Source organism: Orcinus orca, chromosome 17, assembly GCF_937001465.1.
Source record: "Orcinus orca chromosome 17, mOrcOrc1.1, whole genome shotgun sequence".
NCBI lineage: Eukaryota > Metazoa > Chordata > Mammalia > Artiodactyla > Delphinidae > Orcinus > Orcinus orca.
The window spans coordinates 49448606-49470042 of NC_064575.1; the positions used below are offsets into that span (position 1 = coordinate 49448606).

The 21437-nt window shown below is 43.9% G+C and overlaps 1 protein-coding gene across 3 annotated transcripts in view; it reads left to right on the forward strand.

Moving 5' to 3' along the window:
• MATN2 (matrilin 2) overlaps positions 1–21437 on the forward strand; it is a 155336-nt gene that overhangs the window by 106748 nt on the left and 27151 nt on the right. For all 3 annotated transcript variants that reach the window (XM_033438230.2, XM_033438232.2, XM_033438233.2), the window contains 4 exons: positions 9898–10020; positions 17305–17427; positions 20413–20535; positions 20805–20927. In XM_033438230.2, coding sequence (XP_033294121.1) covers positions 9898–10020; positions 17305–17427; positions 20413–20535; positions 20805–20927 — 492 coding nt within the window. The remainder of the gene's footprint in view (positions 1–9897; positions 10021–17304; positions 17428–20412; positions 20536–20804; positions 20928–21437) is intronic.

Below are 21437 nucleotides of genomic sequence, written 5' to 3' on the forward strand. Positions count from 1 at the left end.
GCCCTTGTTGGTCACATCATTTGCAAATATTTTCTCCCAGTCGATAGGTTGTTTTTTTGTTTTCTTTATGATTTCCTTTGCTGTGCAAAAGCTTATGTTTGATTAGGTCCCATTTGGGTCTTTTTGCTTTTATTTCTATTGCCTTGGGAGACTGACCATTGGTACGATTATGTCAGAGAATGTTTTGTCTATGTACTCTTCTAGGAGTTTTATGGTGTCTTGTCTTATATTTAAGTCTTTAAGCCATTTTGAGTTTATTTTTGTGTATGGTGTGAGGGTGTGTTCTAACTTCATTGATTTACATGCAGCTGTCCAGCTTTCCCAACACCACTTGCTGAAGAGACTTTTTCCCCATTCTATATTCTTGCCTCCTTTGTTGAAAATTAATTGACCATAGATGTGGGGGTTTATTTCTGGGCTCTCTATTCTATTTCATTGATCCAAATGTCTGTTTTTGTGCCAATAGCATGCTCTTTTTTTTTTTTAAACACCTTTATTGGAGTATGATTGCTTTACAATGGTGTGTTAGTTTCTGCTTTATAACAAAGTGAATCAGCTATACATATACATATATCCCCATATCTCTTCCCTCTTGCATCTCCCTCCCTCCCACCCTCCCTATCCCACCCCTCTGGGGGGTCACAAAGCACCAAGTACCCTGTGCTATGCGGCTGCTTCCCACTAGCTATCGGTTTTACATTTGGTAGTGTATATATGTCCATGCCACTCTCTCACTTTGTCCCAGCTTACCCTTCCCTCTCCCCATGTCCTCAAGTCCATTCTCTACGTCTGCATCTTTATTCCCGTCCTGCCCCTACGTTCTTCATGACTTTTTTTTTTTTTTGGATTCCATATATATGTGTTAGCATACGGTATTTGTTTTTCTCTTTCTGACTTCACTCTGTATGACAGACTCTAGGTCCATCCACCTCACTACAAATAACTCAATTTCATTTCTTTTTATAGCATGCTCTTTTGATTACTCTAGCTTTATAGTACTGCCTGAAGTCTGGGAGGGTTATGCCTCCTGCTTTGTTCTTTTCCCTCGGGATTGCTGTGGCAATTCTGGGTCTTTTACGGTTGTATATAAATTTTAGGATTATTTGTTCTAGTTCTGTGAAAAATGTCACGGGTAGTTTGATAGGGATCACATTAAACATGTAGATTGCTTTGGCAAGTATGGCCATTTTAACAATACTAATTTTTCTAATCCAAGAGCATGGGATATTTTCCATTTATTTATTTATTTATTTATTTATTTGCCACACTGTGTGGCATATGGGATCTTAGTTCCCCGACCAGGTATCAAACCCGTGCCCCCTGCACTGGGAGCATGAAGTCTTAACCACTGGACCACCAGGGAAGTCCCCATTTTTTTAAATCATCTTCAGTTTCCTTTATCAATGTTTTATAGTTCTCAGCCTATAAATCTTTCACCTCCTTGGTCAGGTTTATTCTAAGTATTGTATCTTTTTTGATGTAATTTTAAAAGGGATTGTTTCTTTCTTTTTTTAAATATTTATTTATTTATTTGATTGCACCAGGCGGGCTCCTTAGTTGCGGCTCGCGGGCTCCTTAGTTGCGGCTTGCCAGCTCCTTAGTTGCAGCATATGGGCTCTTTAGTTGCGGCTCGCTGACTCCTTAGTTGTGGCATGCATGTTGGATCTAGTTCCCTGACCAGAGATCGAACCCGGGCCCCCTGCACTGGGAGCATGGAGTCTTATCCGCTGCACCACCAGGGAAGTCCCCAAGGGATTGCTCTTTACTTTCACTTTCTGATATGTCATTGTTAGTGTAAAGAAATGCAACCGATTTCTGTATGTTAATCTTGTATCCTACTACCTTGCTGAATTTGTTTATCAGTTTTAGTAGCTTTTGTGTGGAATTTTTAGGGTTTTCTGTATATAGTATCATGTCATCTGCATATAATGAGAATTTTACCTCTTCCCTTCCAATTTGGATACCTTTTATTTCTTTTTCTTATATGATTGCTGTGGCTAGGGCTTCCAGTACTGTGTTACATAGAAGTGATGAGAATGGGCATCCTTATCATGTTCCAGATTTTAACAGGAAGGCTTTCAGCTTGTCACCATTGAGTATTATGTTGACTGTGGGTTAGTCATAAATAGCTTTTATTCTGTTGAGATATGTTCCCTCTATACCCACTTTGGTAAGAGTTTTTATCATGAATGGATATTGAATTTTATCAAATGCTTTTTCTGCATCTGTTGAGATATCATGTGGTTTTTGTCTTCTTTTGTGGATGTGGTGTATCACACTGATTGGTTTGCATATGTTGAAACATCCTTGTGATCCTGAGATGAAGCCAACTTGGTCATGGTGTATGATGTTTTCTATGTGTTGTTGGATTCACAAACTCCTAAAATTAACTCAAGAAGAAATAAATAATCTGAATAGGCCTCTATCTATTAAAAGAAATTGAACTTGTACTTGTAAACCTTCCCACAAAGACATCTCCAGGGCTAGTTGGCTTAACTGGTAAATTCTACCAAATTCTACCATTTGAGGAAGAACAAATACCAATTTTATACAAATTCTTCCAGAAAACAGTAGAGGAAGGAGCATTTTTCAACTTATTCTATAAGGCCAGCATTATCCAAATACCAAATCCAGAAAAAGGCATTACAAGAAAAGAAAACCAGGGACTTCCCTGGCGGTCCAGTGGTTAAGACCCCATGCTTCCATTGCAGGGGGCACTGGTTCGATCCCTGGTCAGGGAACTAAGATCCAGCATGCAGCATGGTGCAGCCAAAAAAAGAGAGAAAACCACACAAATATCCCTCATGAAATACATGCCAAAGATCTTTAATTATTTTTAGCAATGAAATTCCACAATATATAAAAAGGATAATACCTCATGAACAAGTGGGATTTATCCCAGGAATTCAAGGATGATTTAACATGCAAATGAAATTTAAAACATTAACATACTAAAAAGCAGAAACTATATGATCCAAGTCAATAGATACAGAAAGAGCACTGGACAAGACCTGACATTCATTTACTATTAAAAAAAAAAAAGTCTCTCAGCAGACTAGGAATGAAGAGAACTGCCTCAATCTGATAAAGTGCATCAATGAAAAAACTATCAGCTTACATCATACTTAATGATGAAAGATTGAATGCTTTCCTTATAAGATGAGGAACAAAACAGGATACCCACTCTCACCACTTCTATTTAGCATGGACTGTAAGGTTCTGGCCATTGTAATAAGGAAGAAAAAAAGAAAGTAAGAAATGAAACCTAGATTGGAAAGGAAGAGTTAAAAGCATCTTTATTAAAAGGTCATTGTAAATATAGCACTCTCCTGTGTTCTGTGAGTGATTCTAATAAATTATTGAAAGGAGTGAGTTGTGGGAGACCCCAAAATTGTAGGTGGCTGTGCAGAAGTGAAGGTGGCCTGGGGACCCCACTGGAGGCTGGTATCTGAAGTAAGGACAGTCTTACTGGGGACCTTACACTTTACCTTGTGAGACTGGATGTTAACTCTGGGTAGTAGTGTCAGAATTGAATTAAATTACAGGGCTCCCAATTGGTGTTGGAGAATTGTCTGCAGAACAAATTGAAGCAAATGAGCCTAACTGTATATGAGGTTGTTAGCATAATCACCCAGAGAATTATCGTAAGTGACAGGCAGGGAATATGTTGACTTTACATTCCAAGTGGCATATATCCGAAAAACAAAAGAGCTTTAACTGTTTCCAGTAGTATTAGCATTAATAGTAGAATTGTTTTCTTATTTTGAAATTATACATATACACATATAAATATATGATACAATAAATATATATAATGTTAATGTCACTTTGTACCTATACTTTCAGCATAAGAGAAAACAAATACAAATGTAAAATCAAAATGATTAAGTAAAACATTTCAGGGCTGGTTTCTCTGTTCATATCCAATTCTGGTGCTTAGGAACAGGGACCTATGCTGATGTCCAAGGGCAAAAAGCCCCACTTCCTTTAAGAAAGGGAGCAGGGGCTTCCCTGGTGGTGCAGTGGTTGAGAGTCCACCTGCCGATGCAGGGGACACGGGTTCGTGCCCCGGTCCGGGAAGATCCCACGTGCCGCGGAGCGGCTGGGCCTGTGAGCCATGGCCGCTGAGCCTGCGTGTCCGGAGCCTGTGCTCTGCAACGGGAGAGGCCACAGCAGTGACAGGCCCGTGTACCAAAAAAAAAAAAAAAAAAAAAAAGAAAGGGAGCAAGCCTGACCCTGATACCCAGTAAGGGGCAACCCTAGGCTTTTTGTTTTTCTTGCTTTTATTCCTTTTTGTTGGCCCTGTGCTGGGTTTGTTTATAAAATATTTTTTTGTTTAAATATTAAAAATGTTTTGTTAAATATTAAAAATGGAAAAATTTGTTAAATATTAAAAATGGAAAATTAAAAATTTGTTAAATATTAAAAATGGAAAACTCTATACAAAAAAAATGATTAAGTCAAACAAACAAACAAAACCTGTCTTTATTAACAGACAACATCTCCAACGGAATTTACAGAAAAGCTCTAGAACTATTAGTGAGTTTACCAAGGATGCAGGGTACGAGGTCAATATACAAAAATCAATTATTTTTTATTTACTTTCTTTTTTTTGTTTTTAAACTGAGTCTCTTTTACTCTGTATGTCCTCCTTCCCTCTTTTTTTGTTTGCCATTCATTTGTTTTATGTTTTGTTTTGGCTGCTTTGGGTCTTCGTTGCTATGCACGGGCTTTCTCTAGTGGCAGCGAGCGGGGGCTAATCTGTTGCAGTGCGTGGACTTCTCATTGCAGTGGCTTCTGTTGTGGAGCACGGGTTCTAGGTGTGTGGGCTTCAATAGTTGCAGCACGCTGGCTCAGTAGTTGCAGTGCATGGGCTCTAGGCATGCGGGCTTCAGTAGTGTGGCACGCGGGCTCAGTAGTTGTGGCTGGCGGGCTCTAGAGAGCAGGCTCAGTAGTTGTGGCACACGGGCTTAGTTGTTCCACAGCATGTGGGATCTTCCCGGACCAGGGATTGAACCCATGTCCCCTGCATTAGCAGGCGGATTCTTTTTTTTTTTTTTAAACATCTTTATTGGAGTATAATTGCTTTACATTGTTGTGTTAGTTTCTGCTGTATAACATTGCCAGGCGGGTTCTTAACCACTGCACCGTGAAGGAAGTCCCTTTTCATATACTCTCAATGGAAAATCACAAATTTACATTTTAAAATGCTATTTATAATAACATCAAAAATATGTACCACCTAGGGGTAAATTTAACAAAAGATGTGAAAACCGTTACAATGAAAGCTACAAAACATTGCTAAGGGAAATTAAAGAAGACTTAACTAAATAGATATATTCATGGATCAGAAGACTTAATACTGTTAAGATGTCTGTCCTTTCCAAATTAATCTATATAGATCACAGTATTATCTATCATAATCTTAGCATGCTTTTTTTGTAGAAATTGACAAGCTAATTCTAAAACATATGTAGAAATGAAAAGGACTAAAATAGCCCTTTTTGAAAAAGATGCACAATGTCAAAGGACTTAAACCACCTGATTTTTAGTACCAATTATAAAGCAACAGTAATCAAGACAGTGTGGTATTGGTGCAAAGATGGAGTATAGATCAATGGAACAGAACAGAGTCCAGAGATAGACCCACACATATATGGTGAAAGTATTTTCAACAAAGGTACTAAGGCAATTCATGGGGGAAAGGATAATGTCTTCAACTAATGGTGCTGAACAATTGGATTGCCATGTGCAAAAAAAAAAAAAAAGGAACTTGACCCTTACCTCACACTACATACAAAAATTAACTTGAAATCAGTTTTAAACTTAAATGTAAGATTGAAAACTATAAAAATTATAGAAGGAAACATAGGAAAAGATCTTAGTGACCCTGCGTTTGGCAAAGATTCCTTAAAAGAGGACACAGAAAGCACAAACTATAAAAATTAAAAATGAATAAATTGAACTTCATCAAAATTAAAACTTTTGTTCTTCAAAAGGCACTATTAGGGGCTTCCCTGGTGGCGCAGTGGTTGAGAGTCCGCCTGCCGTTGCAGGGGACACAGGTTCGTGCCCCGGTCGGGGAAGATCCCACATGCCGCGGAGCGGCTGGGCCCAGGAGCCATGGCCACTGAGCCTGCGCGTCCGGAGCCTGTGCTCCGCAATGGGAGAGGCCACAGCAGTGAGGGGCCCACGTACCGCAAAAAAAAAAAAAAAAAAAGGTACTGTTACTAAAATGAAGAAGCAAGCCACAGAGTGGGAAAAAATATTTGCAAAATGTATATCCAACAAAGGGTTTGTATTTAGAACATATAAAGAACTCTTCAAACTTAGTGAGGAGACAAACAACCTAATAAAAATGGGCAAAAGATTTGACCAGACACTCCATTAAAGAAAATATAGAAATGGAAAATAAGCATATGAAAATATATCCAACAGCATTAGTCATGAGGGAAATGCAAAATAAAACCACAATGAAATAACCACTATGTACTTACCAGAAGGGCTAAAATTACCAAGTGTTGGTAAGGATGTGGAGCAACTGGAACTCTCATAAACTGCTGGTAGGAACGTTTAAGAAATTAATACATCTACCATACAACCCAGCCGTTCTACTCCTAAATGTTTACTCAAAATGAAAGCATATGTCTGTGGGACTTCCCTGGTGGTCCAGTGGCTAAGACTCCATACTCCCAATGCGGGGGTCCTGGGTTCGATCCCTGGTCAGGGAACTAGATCCCACATGCCGCAAGTAAGAGTTCGCATGCTGCAACTAAAGATCCGACATGCCCTAACGAAGATCCCACACGCAGCAACGAAGATCCTGCATGCCGCAACTAAGACCAGATGCAGCCAAATAAATAAATAAAATTTTTTTTTTAAAAAAAGAAAGAAAGCATATGTCTACACCAAGACTTGTTCATGAATGTTCATAGCTGCTTTATTTGTGATAGCCTCAAACTGGAAACAACTCAAATCCCTCCAGCAGGTGAATAGACAAATAAATTGTGGTATATCCCTATAATGAAATACTACTCTACAGTAAAAAAAGAACAAACTGTTGACACACACATGAACATGGATGAATCTCAAAATAATTATGAGGAATGAAAGAAGCCAGACCAAAAAGAACACAACTGTATGATTCCATTTATGTGAAATTCTAGAAAATGCAAGCTAATTTATCTTGACAGGAGATTAACGATTATTTGGGGGCAGAGGGAGTAGTAGGAAAGAATGAATTAGAAAGTGTCTTGAGGAAACATCTGAGGGAAATGCGTAAGTTCATTACCTCGGTTATGGTGATAGTTTCATGGACACATATGTATGTCAGAACATCAAATGTCCATCTTAAATATGTGCAGTTTGTTTTTTGTCATTTGTACATCAATAAAACTAAAAATGAGCAGGGAGACTGTTTTATTTTAAAATGTTAATGTCATAAAACACAAAGGCTGTGGAAGTGTTTCTAGACTGTTGCTACTGGATAGAACACTCTGTGATAGTGAAAATGCTCTGTATCTGCACCATACAATATAGTAGTCAGGAGCTACTGTGGCTACTGAGCCTTAAGGTGTGGCCAGTGCAACTGACGAACTGCATTTTAAATTTTATTTAATTTTAATCTATTTTAATTTTTAAAAAAATTTTATTGACGTATAGTCGATTTACAATGTTGTGTTTAATTTCTGCTGTAGCGATTCAGTTATACATATATATAACATGTTCTTTTTCATATTCTTTTCCATTGTGGTTTATCACAGGATATTGAATATAGTTCCCTGTGCTATGAAATAGGACATTGTTGCTTTCCATCCTATATATACTAGTTTGCATCTGCTAATCCCAAACTCCCACTTCTTCCCTCCCCACCTCCCCTCCCCCTTGGCAACCACAAGTCTGTTCTCTATGTCTGTGAGTCTGTTTCTGTTTCATAGACATGTTCATTTGTGTCATGTTTTAGATTCCACGTATAAATGACATCATATGGTATTCATCTTTCTCTTTCTGACTTACTTCGCTTAGTATGATAATCTCTAGATTCATGCATGTTGCTGCCAATTCCATTATTTCATTCTTCTTTATGGCTGAATAACATTTCATACTGTGTGTGTACATATATATACACACACACACACACACATCACACCTTCCTTATCCATTCATCTGTTGATGGACATTTAGGTTGTTTCCATTCCATTTTAACTTAAATGGCCACATTAGACGGCATGGTTCCAGATTAAAGGGAGCTAAGCATACACGAATATTAAATATAACCTCTGACCCTCTATTGAGTTCTATACTGGAGGATGAAAAATGCTACAAAGAACATTACTAGATCAACTTAGAAGACTAGAATAAGGATGGTAGATTAAGTAAAAGTCTTGTATAAATGTAAATTTATGAAGTATGGCTACACTGTGGTTATATAAGAGAATATATAGGTTCTTAGGAACTTCTCCTCTTAGGAAGCACACACTGTGTTTAAGGAAAAAGGATGGTGATATATGTAACTTACCCTCAGATAATTCAGAGAGATAAGCAAATGATAAAGCAAATGGGATAAAATGTTAACAATAGATAAATCTGGGTAGAGTGTATATATGTGCTTCTGGTACCTATCTACTTGTATTTTTATGTTTGCAACTTTTGTAAGTTTAAAATCATTTCCAAATAAAAAGTCTTTTTAAAGACCTTTATATGTGATTGTGGTATTGCAGTTATATTTTTTAAAGAGTTCCAGTCCTTTAAGGATACATTATGAAATATTTATAGACAAAATGATATAACATCTGGGGTTTGCTTTCAAGTAATGTGGCATCTTAGCATGGGGGATGGGAGTATACAGGAAACAAGGTCAGCTGTAGATTGATTCTCTTGAAGCCGAGTGATATGCACGTGGACTTATTATACTAGTCAGTTCATTTGTTTATATATGTTTAAAATTTTCCATGACTTTAAATTCGGAAGAATTGGCATTTTCTCAATATTTTTTCGTTTGAGAATATTGTATGCCTTTCTCTTACTCGTTTCGTTTCCTTTGGTACAGGCTGGGAAAACTCATTTATACCAAATGCTTCATTAGGAAAATGATATATGCAGTTCATATATTCCTTAAAACGATAAAAATCCTCATTAAAACAAAAAGACACCTTTTAAGACCCCATCAGTGGCCACTTATTTCAAGCCATTTTAGACAGTGCACCAAGTTCCACTACAGCAAAATGCTTGGTACAGACCTGTCAGTACAACAGTTCTAATCCATATCTAAAAAATACTTACACAAGTAAAATTTCACTATTACAAATTCCATGTGACCTTTGTTTCTGAATATTTTGGTTTAAATTAATGTGTACTAGAGATCACATTCCCTGACTGTGAAGCCTTGAGATGATTTAAGTGTAGATGAGGCCAATGACGTTAACAGGGGAGGTGTTTTGCCCTCAAAATACGCCTTTCACTCCCAGGCCTTCTTTTTCCCAGGATATCATTTTTATCCTATTTGGCTCAGTGTTTCACTCAGTTAAGTGGTTTAAAGTTTGACTTTGGGAAGATTTCATTATTTTAATTGCGTAAGTTCAGTAACATATTCAGCTAAGCTCTCTCTTCCCGGCCTGTGACACAACGAACAACACCCAGTGGCTCTGACATGAGCCCAGACAAGGAAAGCATCTTCACAAAGCATAAACATTTTGTAACATGTCAAGAAAGTTCTCTTCCTGTGGGGGCCGTATCCCTAAACATGGAAATACCTTCACTGATAGATCCCTCTATGGCATGAGTGTTTGAGGTCACGGGAATGTATCTGTTTAGGAAAAGTTAAGACTGCAAATCCTTTGACTTTTCTATGCTAGATTTCTAGTTTTGTTCATCATTCTGAGTTTTCTTTCTTTTCAGAGATAGACTACTGTGCCTCACCTGACCACGGATGCCAGCACGAGTGTGTTAACACAGATGATTCCTATTCCTGCCGCTGCTTAAAAGGCTTTACCCTGAATACAGATCAGAAAACCTGCAGAAGTAAGTTGCGCTGGGCCTTGAAGAAGGGCTTGTTCCTCAGATGGCCCTGTTGGTTTTCCTTCGCCTTGCAAATCTCAACCAGGTGCACTTGTACTCGGTATTTGTGTTTGCTAACAGCATTCTGCCTTTTATTTTACCTTTTGTCTCACCTGATCCTGTGATGGGGAGAATTTTTAGAGACCGCGTAGACTGGGTCTGTCCATCAGATTCATTTAGTGAAATCGAGGCCCAGGCTGAAGCTCCCACCTATTTGAAATGAGGGCACATCCTCCCTTCTTTTGACCACCCCCCGCCCCCAACCTGCAACAAGTATTTGGGACTTTGAGAAAGAAAAGGCTGGGTCCAGAGTCGGAGGCAAAAGGAGCTGGTTTCTTCCAGTCCTACAAGATGAGACACTTGACGGCTGCTAAGAAAGGGGAAGTTGCAGCTCTTTCCTCTTTGTTAGGAAGGAAGGAAAAATAGAAGACTCTGGGGCATCCCTGCAGCATTCAAGAGGTACATGGTGTCAGCAGGATGATATTAAGGATGTGCTGAGTGACTCAGATACTGTCGTCTAGCACCTCAGAGGGCTTGACCGGGGACCTAGAGCCCGGACCCCCAGTGGGATCTCTTTAAGAGATCTGTGCCTGAGAGGCTGCTAGAATGCAAGGTCTACAAGGACAGAGGTTCTTCTCTTCTTCTCACTCGTGAATCCTCGTCACCTCAGGGTTTGGCACATGCTGGTGTGACACGATATTTAGTGAATGAATGAGCAAATGGATCTCTGAGATTTATCATCCCGGAGAAATGGCAACTATCGTCTGAATTATTCTATCTTGTTAGAAAGATGGCCCTTTTAAGGCATGCAAGTGTTTCCTCAAAAAGCATTCCCGAAGTTAGTCCACACCTATGCACACTGAATTGTACACGTTCTCCCAACAGTGTCATTCACAGAACTCTCTGGAACTCCCATTAAGGGACATAGTCTCTTATGTGTCCCTTTATCCACTTCTTCCTGGTGATAAGTACGGCAGCGTTCTGCATCACAGGACCGGATTTTCAAAAGTTTTACCATATATCTTTTCTGAAAAGCTTTGTGGTTTATAGAATTGAGTCCACAAGCTACAGTCTGCTTGCAGCACATGGTAACTCACACACTCACTCTAATATGCGTTAAACCTTGTACGGTGGCAGAGGGTGGCAGAGCCCATATTTTGAAACTGAGCCTCTCTCATAAAAAATGATTCCCACCACCTTGCCTGGATGCAAACCCCAGAAACATTCAAGCATCGGACGGGAATTTTAACTGAGAGCGTTCGGAATGTGAAAACAATCAGATGGACAGTTTTCCGTTAGACCACACATGCATGCAGTACGTGGGAAAGGTCAGCCTGGCCACTCCTTTCTGTGCTATTTACACCTCTTTCTAGGGGTGAGAGTGTCAGTGGCTGACTTCACCCAGAGAAAAGCACTCACCATTGGACTCCTTTGTGAACCCAAATCTCTTACCTGGGGGATAATTAGATCTGGTTCAACTCAGACACTCATTGGAGTTGCAGGCTTCACTGTGTGTCGCTTTTGGAGGGAGAAGGACGCGAGCTGGGCATGTGGCCATCAGTGGAGGGGACTTGGCTTGAAGCTCTGCATCTCTTACAATCATCTAGGAGTCCCTCGCCCTCTGCCCCTCCCTCCACATCCTGCCTGGAGAGACACTTGGAGTAAGAGGAGAGTCCAAGGCATGGACTGCACAGTTATCAAGGGAGGAGGCAGGCCAAGAAGAGAAGGACGAGTGCAGAGCAAGGGACCGTTTGGGAGTATTGTAACCACCGCCCACAGACGGCCAGTCTCAGGCTGCGGCCCAGCCCCAGTCCCTAACGCTCATTCATATGTATTCAGTGATAGCTCCATTTCCTCTTTAGCCAGGTGCCCTACTTTTCATCCAAGAAAAATGGAATTTGTTTTTAAAACCCAATGTCCTCATCAGCCCTTCTCCCAGCATCCTGCCTCATCATTACTTTTTCCATTGTCTTTGCTACAAACCCAGCCCTCGACTCCCGAGGTCCCTCTGGAAGCCACTTCGCCCTAATGCGCACACGCCGGCAGTTAGGGCAGAACGGAAAGTGAGCGCTTACCCTCTCTCTGGGGCGTTACATGGAATCGGGAAGCAGAGAAATGGGGCTTAAAATCTGGAGTTTGTTATTAGGAATCTGAGGATCTCGAGAGCATTAAAGACCTCAAGCGCAGGGTACAGCCATTCACGTTTAATCGGCAGTTGATGGATGTGGGCTATTTTCAATTCTAATAAGAAACCTATTTTTCAAAGGAATTTGATGTCATCCAATTAAACTGGAAAAAAAAGAAAGTTCAAGGCAGAATCCTACTGAAGAAAACACTCTTGGCCAGGTTTTGTTCTTCCTCCTCATCCAGGCATAATTTCTTTTTCTGCAAAGTGCTGTGATCGACTTAAAGCATAAATTATTAAGGCAGAGACACAGAGACCGGGACTGGCGGTCTAGGCGGGGGCCCCAGGGTGGAATCAGAGGTGGGTGGGTCCCACGTGCTGGACTCCAGGATTGCTCACGCTGGCACCATGGCTGAGACATCACATTCATTTTTTTTTTGGCCGCACCGAGCGGCATGCGAGACCTTAGTTCCCCAACCAGGGATCGAACCCGTGCCCCCTGCATTGGGAGTGTGGAGTCTTAGCCACTGGACCATTAGGGAAGTCCTGGAGACATCACATTCTAAACCGCTGGGGCGGGGGCCACGGGTTGAGCCAGGGGATGCCAAGGCCGGTCTTGGCAGTGTCACTCATGCTGGCCGTGTGACCTTGGACAGGTTGCTTTGCTTCTCTGGACCCCGATTCCCTAAACTGAAGGAACACGACTTTCTGCTTTAACATTTTGTAGCCTGTCCAATTTTTCTAAAACTTACTTCTCTGTGCCACTCAGTTGGCATTATAATTTACTGTCTGGGTCACTGATCTTTCATGTTTTTATTTCTCATCTTCTCAGTGAGGTCTCCAGCTCCTTCGCGAGTTGGCACTCATAAGAGCTGTTTCATTGGTCATCTGACAGTCCTGCCATCTGACCTCGCAGGGTTATTGGACACTCCAGGCTTTGCCAGATAAACCTACACCCAAGCCTGGCCCATGTGTAGCTCATTGCAGTTAGGGAGGAGACTGGACCAGATGTGGGGGGGCAGAGTAGGTAGTCAGTAAATACAGATTGAATGCCTAAATGTGTGAATGACTAAGTAACAGGTGAAGAATTGTGACTGAAGCATGTAAAGAAAGCAAAGATCTACAGTTAAACCTCTGCTGTAAAGTTCCATTTGGAGAAGAGGCATTTTTAAATTGCTTTTTGCCAGATAGCTGAGTGATAACCTCTTTGAGAATCTTCATGTGTTTTAATTTAATTATTGTGTGTAAATCTTTCTCAAAGACAATGTTGGCCCTTTAAAAAATTGTGTTAAAATATACATAACAAAATTTACCATTGTAACCATTGTTACAGGTACAGTTCAGTGGCATTAAGTACATTCATGTTGTTGTCAAACCATCACCACCATCCAGCTGCGGAACTTTATCATCTCTCCGAACTGAAACTCTGTACCGATTCTCTCTCCCCCCAGCCCCTGACAACCCCCGATCCTATCTTCCATCTCTATGACTTCGCCTACTCTAGGAGCCTCATATAAGTGGAATCTTACGATATTTGTCCTTCTGTGACTGGCTTGTTTCCCGTACCGTAATGTCTTCAAGGTTGATCCATGTGTGGCATATGTCAGAATTTCCTTCCTTTTTAAGGCTAAATAATATTCCACATTATATAACAGAAATAAAGACAAAAATAAACAAATGGGACTTAATTAAACTTAAAAGCTTTTGCACAGCAAAGGAAACCGTAAACAAGACAAAAAGACAACCCTCAGAATGGGAGAAAATATTTGCAGATGAAACAACAAAGGATTAATCTCCAAAATATACAAACAGCTCATGGAACTCAGTGTCAAAAAAACAATCCAGTTAAAAAATGGGCGGAAGACCTAAATAGACATTTCACCAAGGAAGACATACAGATGGTCAAGAGGCACATGAAAAGATGCTCAACATCACTAATTATTAGAGAAATGCAAATCAAAACTACAATGAGGTATCACTCACTCCAGTCGGAATGGCCATTATCAAAAAAGCTAGAAACAATAAATGCTGGAAATGGTGTGGTGAAAAGGGAACCCTCCTGCACTGTTGGTGGGAATGTAAATTGATACAACCACTGTGGAAAAGAGTATGGTGGTTAAAAAACTAAAAATAAAACTACCATATCCACTACTGGGCATATACCCTGAGAAAACCATAATTCAAAAAGAGACATGCACCACAATGTTCATTGCAGCTCTATTTACAATAGCCAGGACATGGGAGCAACCTATGTGACCATCAACAGATGAATGGATAAAAAAGATGTGGCACATATATACAATGGAATATTACTCAGCCATAAAAAGAAACGAAATTGAGTTATTTGTAGTGAGGTGGATGGACCTAGAGACTGTCATACAGATTGAAGGAAGTCAGAAAGAGAAAAACAAATACTGTATGCTAACACATATATATGGAATCTAAAAAAAAAAAAAAGAAAATTGGTACTGATGAACCTGGTTGCAGGACAGGAATAAAGAGGTAGACATAGAGAATGGACTTGAGGACATCGGGTGGGAGGGTGAAGCTGGGACGAAGTGCGAGTAGCATGGACATATATACACTACCAAATGTAAAATAGATAGCTAGTGGGAAGCAGCAGCATAGCACAGGGAGATCAGCTCGGTGCTTTGCGATGACCTAGAGGGGTGGGATAGGGAGGATGGGAGGGAGGCTCAAGAGGGAGGGGATGTGGGGACATGTGTATGCCTATGGCTGATTCGCTTTGTTGTGCAACAGAAACTAACACAGAATTGTGAAGCAATTATACTCCAATAAAGATCTATTAAAAAAATTTTTTAAATAAAATTCTGCAAAAAAAAAATTCCGTATTATGTATATACCACCTTTTGTTTATCCATTCATCTGTCAGTAGGCACCTGGGTTGCTTCCATCTTTTGGCCATTGTGAATAATGCTGCTACGAACATGGATATACAAGTACTGTTCAAGTTCCTGCTCTCAGTTCTTTTGGGTATAAACCCAGAAGTGGAATTGCTGGATCACATGTAATTCTATGTTTAATTTTTTTGAGGAACCTCTATACTGTTTTCCATAGTGGCTGAGTGCTGGCTTTTAAAAACAGTGTTTACTGAGGATAATTTCATTTTCTCTGATGGTGTAATGAAGTGTAGGATTTGCAGGCCCTACACTAGGTGGCCCCAAACTGTGGGACCCTTTGTGTTCTGTGTCTGTTTGCTTGGCTTTTTGTTTGTCTGTGTGTCTGTGGCCGGAGTTTTATCGACGGGTCTGTTTTTCTTCACTGAAGCTCTTGACTTGTTTCCTGGCATTCAGTCTGTTCTGCACAGGTAAGGCTGTTGATGAACTGAGAAATCGCGCACAGCTAACAATATTCTGCCTCTGTCGTGCAGGAGGGATGAGGTACAGAGAGAGTGCCAAGGGGTCCGTGACCCTCGTGGTGGGATCTCTTCTCTTAGTCCAGCCCCTGCATGTCGTGGGAGCTCTCTCCCTGTGCTCGGTCTGCAGCTACTTCTACTCGTGCTCTGTGCATGTGGAAAGTTTCACCCACTTGTCACATGGGAGCGCATATCATGGACCCTTTAAGGGATAGTCTGAGGTCCCTCGGGTGTGGGTTTCATTTCATTTTTTTTCATACATCTTTGTCTTTTCAGGAAGGGAAATCTTTCCTAGGGGCCCCAATAAATTCCTCCTATGTCTCATTGGCGAGAACTAGGCATATTCCCAGCTCTAGACCAATCACTGACAAAGGAAAACATGGTTGCCAGGTTGCCTTAGACAACTCATGACTCATGCCTTGGGGGTCAGGATTCTGGTTTCAAGAAGACAGGGTAATAGTTGTTGGCAAGGCAACCACCAATGTCTGCCACATCCCCAGGAAAGAGAACAATGCAGTTAAATGTATCCAGCTCAGCCCCTGAGGTTGCTGGTGACCATTTCTCACAACACCAGTCCCATAGAGGCCCTCCACAAGCTTATTTTATTTCCCGTTATAGTTCTCCGTCTCTCCCATTACCTTCTCTGGTGTGTGTAAGTTGCGGGGGGCGGGGGGGGGCACGGGGGGGTGGGGAGTGGCCTATCTTGTGGCTTTAGCATTTTCTACCAGAAAATGAAACTGCTAATTGGCTGCTGGTTGTGACGCTGTTTCCCTCTGCTGGCAGAAACACAGCTAGGTTGGGGGTGAATGTTACCATAGGACAGAGCTGCAGCTACCTGGGCCAGCATCAGAGAGGCGTCTTCTCCAGTTTCTTGATACCTTTGCTGTTATGCTCTCACCCAGAGCCGGGTTGAGCATTGGATCCTTCTTAATGCAACTGCCTGTTCCTGCCTCTCCTAAATAGCTGGGTATCTTGTAACATCAGCTGTTGTGTATTCTGCCTTGTGCTGTCCCATGTCACTGTCAGATGTCACTGCCAACAGCAGCTCCCTACATGTTTTGAGCCCTAGTTATCAGGTTAACTGTAAGAAGAGACTGAATTTTCCCAGCTTTTCCATCTTTCTTGGGGGGAGATGGGCTGGGAACTATGGCGCTCAACCCATTTCACCAACTTTTTGGCCATCAGATGGGGAAGAGACCTATGCTGGAGAATGCGGAGGCTCGCTGCAGGTGCCAGGTTCTCTTTCAAACAAGCTCATGGAGAGCAGGAGCTGTTGTCTCCATCCTGTAGAGCAGCGGTCCCTAACCTTTTTTGGCACCAGGGACCGGTTTTGTGGAAGACAATTTTTCCACGGACTTGGGGGTGGTGGGGTGGAGGGGAAACGGTTTTGGGATGATTCAAGCACATTACATTTATTGTGCACTTTATTTCTATTATTATCACGTTGTAGTATATAATGAAATAATTATACAACTCACCATAATGCTGACAGGAGGCGGAGCTCAGGCCGTACCATGAGCGATGGGGAGTGGCTGTAAATACAGATGAAGCTTTGCTCGCCCTCTGCTCACCTCCTGCTGTGCGGCCTGGTTCCTAACAGGCCAGGACCGGTACTGGTCTGTGGCCCCGGGGGTTAGGGACCCCTGCTATAGAGCATCTTACTTACTGAATATTTACTGTGAGGGGCTGACCTCAGCCCTTGGAGAAGCCCCGAGCCTGAAGTAGGATCTGCCCTTTCTCCCCTCAGGGATCAACTACTGTGCGCTGAACAAGCCGGGCTGCGAGCATGAATGCATCAACACGGAGGAGGGCTACTACTGCCGCTGCCACCGGGGCTACACCCTGGACCCCAACGGCAAGACCTGCAGCCGTGAGTGTGCCCGGGGCAGGGGCTCTGATGGGAAGGCCAGGTTCACACACAGGCCCCCAGGCTCGCTAGCAGCCAGTCACTTTTGAGGCCCCTGGGTTTCCAGTGAGCCTGACGGTCCGACAGGCTTAACGTTCCTGGCCTCAGTTTCATCACCTGTAAAATGGGACTACTCATGCTACCTACCTCAGAGATTGGACTGTTTAGTACCACATACTAGACATGTGACCCCGGGCAAGTTCTCCAAGCTTTGACTTCCCCATCTGTTTAAAAAAGTGAAGATAATCATAGTATTGGTCTCCTAGAGTTGTTAAAGGGAAAAATCAGGACCATTTCAATCTCTTAGCACTGTGCCTGGCCCAAGGAAAACATACAGTTAAAGATAACAGTTCATTATTGTCATGGAGCCTGGCAGAGTAACCAGTGCTGGCCCCGGGGTGAGACAATGGGACGGAGGAGGCAGACCTCAGAGAGCACTTGGGCTACCGCAGAGCTGATCTGAGGGCAGAGCTGAGAAACATGGGACTTTTTATGAAGACTTTTCTTCATTTTCTTTTGTAAGAGGCACAGCAAAGCTCCATTTGGTGATGTCAATGCGCGGAAACGTGCAGGCTTTGCCAGCTGGATGGCTCTGTCGTTTTTATGAGGCACAGTCTCCACTGGTCCAGGCCAGCGGGGGTGGGGGTGGGGGGCGCATGACACTGCGGTGGAGGCCTGTGACCCTGGTGCGCTGGAGAGGGGTGCAGTGATGTGACCAGCATAGAAGGGGCCCTTTGTGTCGCTTTCCACCCGGCAAGCCGCACATCTGCTCCAGCTCTGGGGACAGAGATAGATTGTGAGTGAGAACAGTGCAGCTGTTCAGCACTTGGACCTTCAACTGCCCGGAGGGGAGGTTTCACAGATGAAGTGTTAGATAGACAGCCGTCCTCAGGAAAGCTAGTGCCCCGTCCCGTCTCCAGAGGGAACAGAGTGCCTCGATTAGGCTTTCTAAGGATTGATCTCGGAAGTCAAAGAATTTTTGAACCAGAAAGCTGGCACTGCTCTGCATTTGCCTCTGGAAGTCTCTGAGTCCTTATGAGAAACCAGTGGTGAGGAAGAGTCCTTCCACTCTTCAAGAAGATGCCCTGGTGAAGATGGATCTGTGTACGGTCTGCCTTCTTCCAGGAGTGCGGGGTCTGCCATCTGACGGCTCTGGCAGGTATCCCAGGGCAGGCTTGGCATGGCCTTGATGAGCCCACCTAGAGCCCCAGGGACCACGACCTGCCTCCTTCCTCTCTGGGATCTAGTAAGAAGGACCATCTAGTCAGCTTCAAGAAACTGTAAACCAAGCCATTTCTTCCCAGGGGTCCCCAGAGAAAGGCATGGTATCCTCTTCCCCATGGGGGCTCAGGGAGCCCCCCAGGCCGTCATGACCGGAAGCCCTTACAAGGCACCTGCTCTCTGCAGCCACGGCCGTGAGCACTTCCCAGGCACTCGCTCACTTTACCTGCCCTGGAGCCTTATGAGGCATCGACATTCTTATCCCTATTTAAAGATGGGGAAACTGCGGCACAACAAAGTTAAGTTTCCCGGGGGTCAACATGACTGGTAAATGGTATAACTGAGATGTGAATACAGGCCTCTGGCTCCTGAGATCCTGCAAGTGTTTGCAGGAGGCAGATCCCCTGGTGGAATGTTCCAGAAAGCACCAGTCCCAGGCCCTGTGGGAGTCAGAGAGGCTCACCCAATGGCCCTGCACAAGGCCTCCAGTGTCCCTCCAGTCTCCGGGTGTGCGTTTCCTCCGTCAAGGAAATCTGGGAGGCGGCCTGCAGGGCTGTCTTGTGGGAGCTGTCCACCACAGCGGTGTGTCTGTTACCCTAGCGGGGCCGGCTGTTCGGGGTCCCGGTGCCAGGATCGGCCACGCATGCAGGCCTTGGCTTTGGTTTGCTTTCTGAATCTGGGTGTCCTGGTTATGGGGGGTGACAACGCTTTTTCATTTTCAGATGTAAAGAAACTATACAGTTAATTCCTCCCCAGCAATGTACTAGTAATAATAAGCGTTCAGGAAGTAGTTACTGTATGCCAGCTACTGTTCTGAGGGCTGTGGGTCAATCAACTCCTCTCACCACGTTCCTCTAAGAAAGGAATCGTCAACCCCATTTCTCAAGTCATGAGATGATGACAGAGAGGCCAAATGACGGCCCAGCATCCCGCGGCTGGGAAGCGGCGAATGTGGGGTTTGAGCCCAAGTAGTTGGGTGCGGAGCCCTCATTCTGACGCACTGTTCTGTCAGCTGCGGGCTGTGGGCTCAGCAGCTCGACTTTCCTGAGCCTGGCTCTCCTCTCTGTGACAGTGGGGAAGGCACCTGCCTGCTCTCAGCGTTGCCCCAGATTGCAGGTGATGCGTGCCCAGGCCTGGCACAGAGGGCTGCTGTCATGACCACCCATGACAGGAGTCGTATGCACGTTACTCCTCAAAGAAATGCGAAGAAGAACAAACAAGGCCAGTGGCACAGCATAGAATGAAACCTTCCACATCACTCTTTTTGAAGTGAAATAGCCCAGCAGGGGCTCCCTGGGAGGTGGTTTTGTTTTTTAATGCCCCCTCGCTGGTGGGCGCAGCGCCCTTGGTTACTTTTTTTTTTTTTTTTAACATCTTTATTGGCGTATAATTGCTTTACAATGGTGTGTTAGTTGCTGCTTTACAACAAAGTGAATCAGTTATACATATACATATGTTCCCATATCTCTTCCCTCTTGAGTCTCCTCTCCCTCCCACCCTCCCTATCCCACCCCTCTAGGTGGTCACAAAGCACCGAGCTGATCTCCCTGTGCTATGCGGCCGCTTCCCACTAGCCATCTGTTTTACGTTTGGTAGTGTATATGTGTCCATGCCTCTCTCTCACTTCGTCCCAGCTTCCCCTTCCCCCTCCCCGTGTCCTCAAGTCCGATCTCTAGCAGGTCTGCGTCTTTATTCCGGTTACGCTGTTTTCGTGTGTGATTGCCTCAGGGGTGGATCACTGCGCCGAGCAGGACCACGGCTGTGCGCAGCTGTGCCTCAACACCGGGGACTCCTTCGTGTGCCAGTGCTCGGAAGGCTTCGTCATCAACGAGGACCTCAAGACCTGCTCCCGTGAGTCCCCGTCGCACTTCTCTTACAGGGCAAAAGTTTTCGCAACAGGCGTGAAAAATGTGACGACTGCACAGGACGGCAGGCCCCCTCTGTCCCCTGCTCTTGGCACCCTGGAGATCGTAGGGGTGTCTCCTGGGGACTGCGTGCCTCCCCGGTGCAGAACCTGGGGCGGAGGTGGGGGCGTGGTATAAGCACGACTGTCACTTGATTCCTATCCTCAGTAGCCCAGGAGCCTCGAGGACCTCTCACCGGGCTGTTGGGTTTTGCAGGAGTGGATTACTGTTTGCTGAGTGACCACGGTTGCGAATACTCCTGCGTCAACACCGACAGATCCTTCGCCTGCCAGTGTCCCGAGGAACACGTGCTCCGCAGTGATGGCAAGACCTGTGCCAGTGAGTATTCTGAGGTCGGACGAGCGGGACTTGGCACAAGCGATCGTGAGTGGGGGGCACTGAGGACAGGGACGACCGGTGTGTCTGCACCCCGGTTTCGTGGGTGAAAGTGTGTGAAGGCCTCTCCCGGAGATTTCAGCGCTGGTGGCTGCTGCTTCCCCGGCCCCGAGCTCCTTTCCCCACTCCCTGAGACGGCTGTTCCCTATTCCTGTCTGCCTCGCGGTCATTTTCGAGCTGGCACGAGTTATAATAATGCGGACGCATTACTGACTGGGGACTTCAGGCGGGGCTCTGGGCTGAGCACATGCTTGGTCCGGCCGCAGCCCCGTGGAATCCCCATCTTCTGATGAGGTAACTGCAGCTCAGATTAAGTAAAGAGCCTAAGGTTACCAGCTATTAAGTGATGGGTTCAAACTCTGGGCTATGTGACTCCAAAGTCAGTTCTGGGAGAAGGGGAAGCTGCTGAGAACCTCACCCGCAATCCGGATAATCCGGCAGCAGATGGTGACG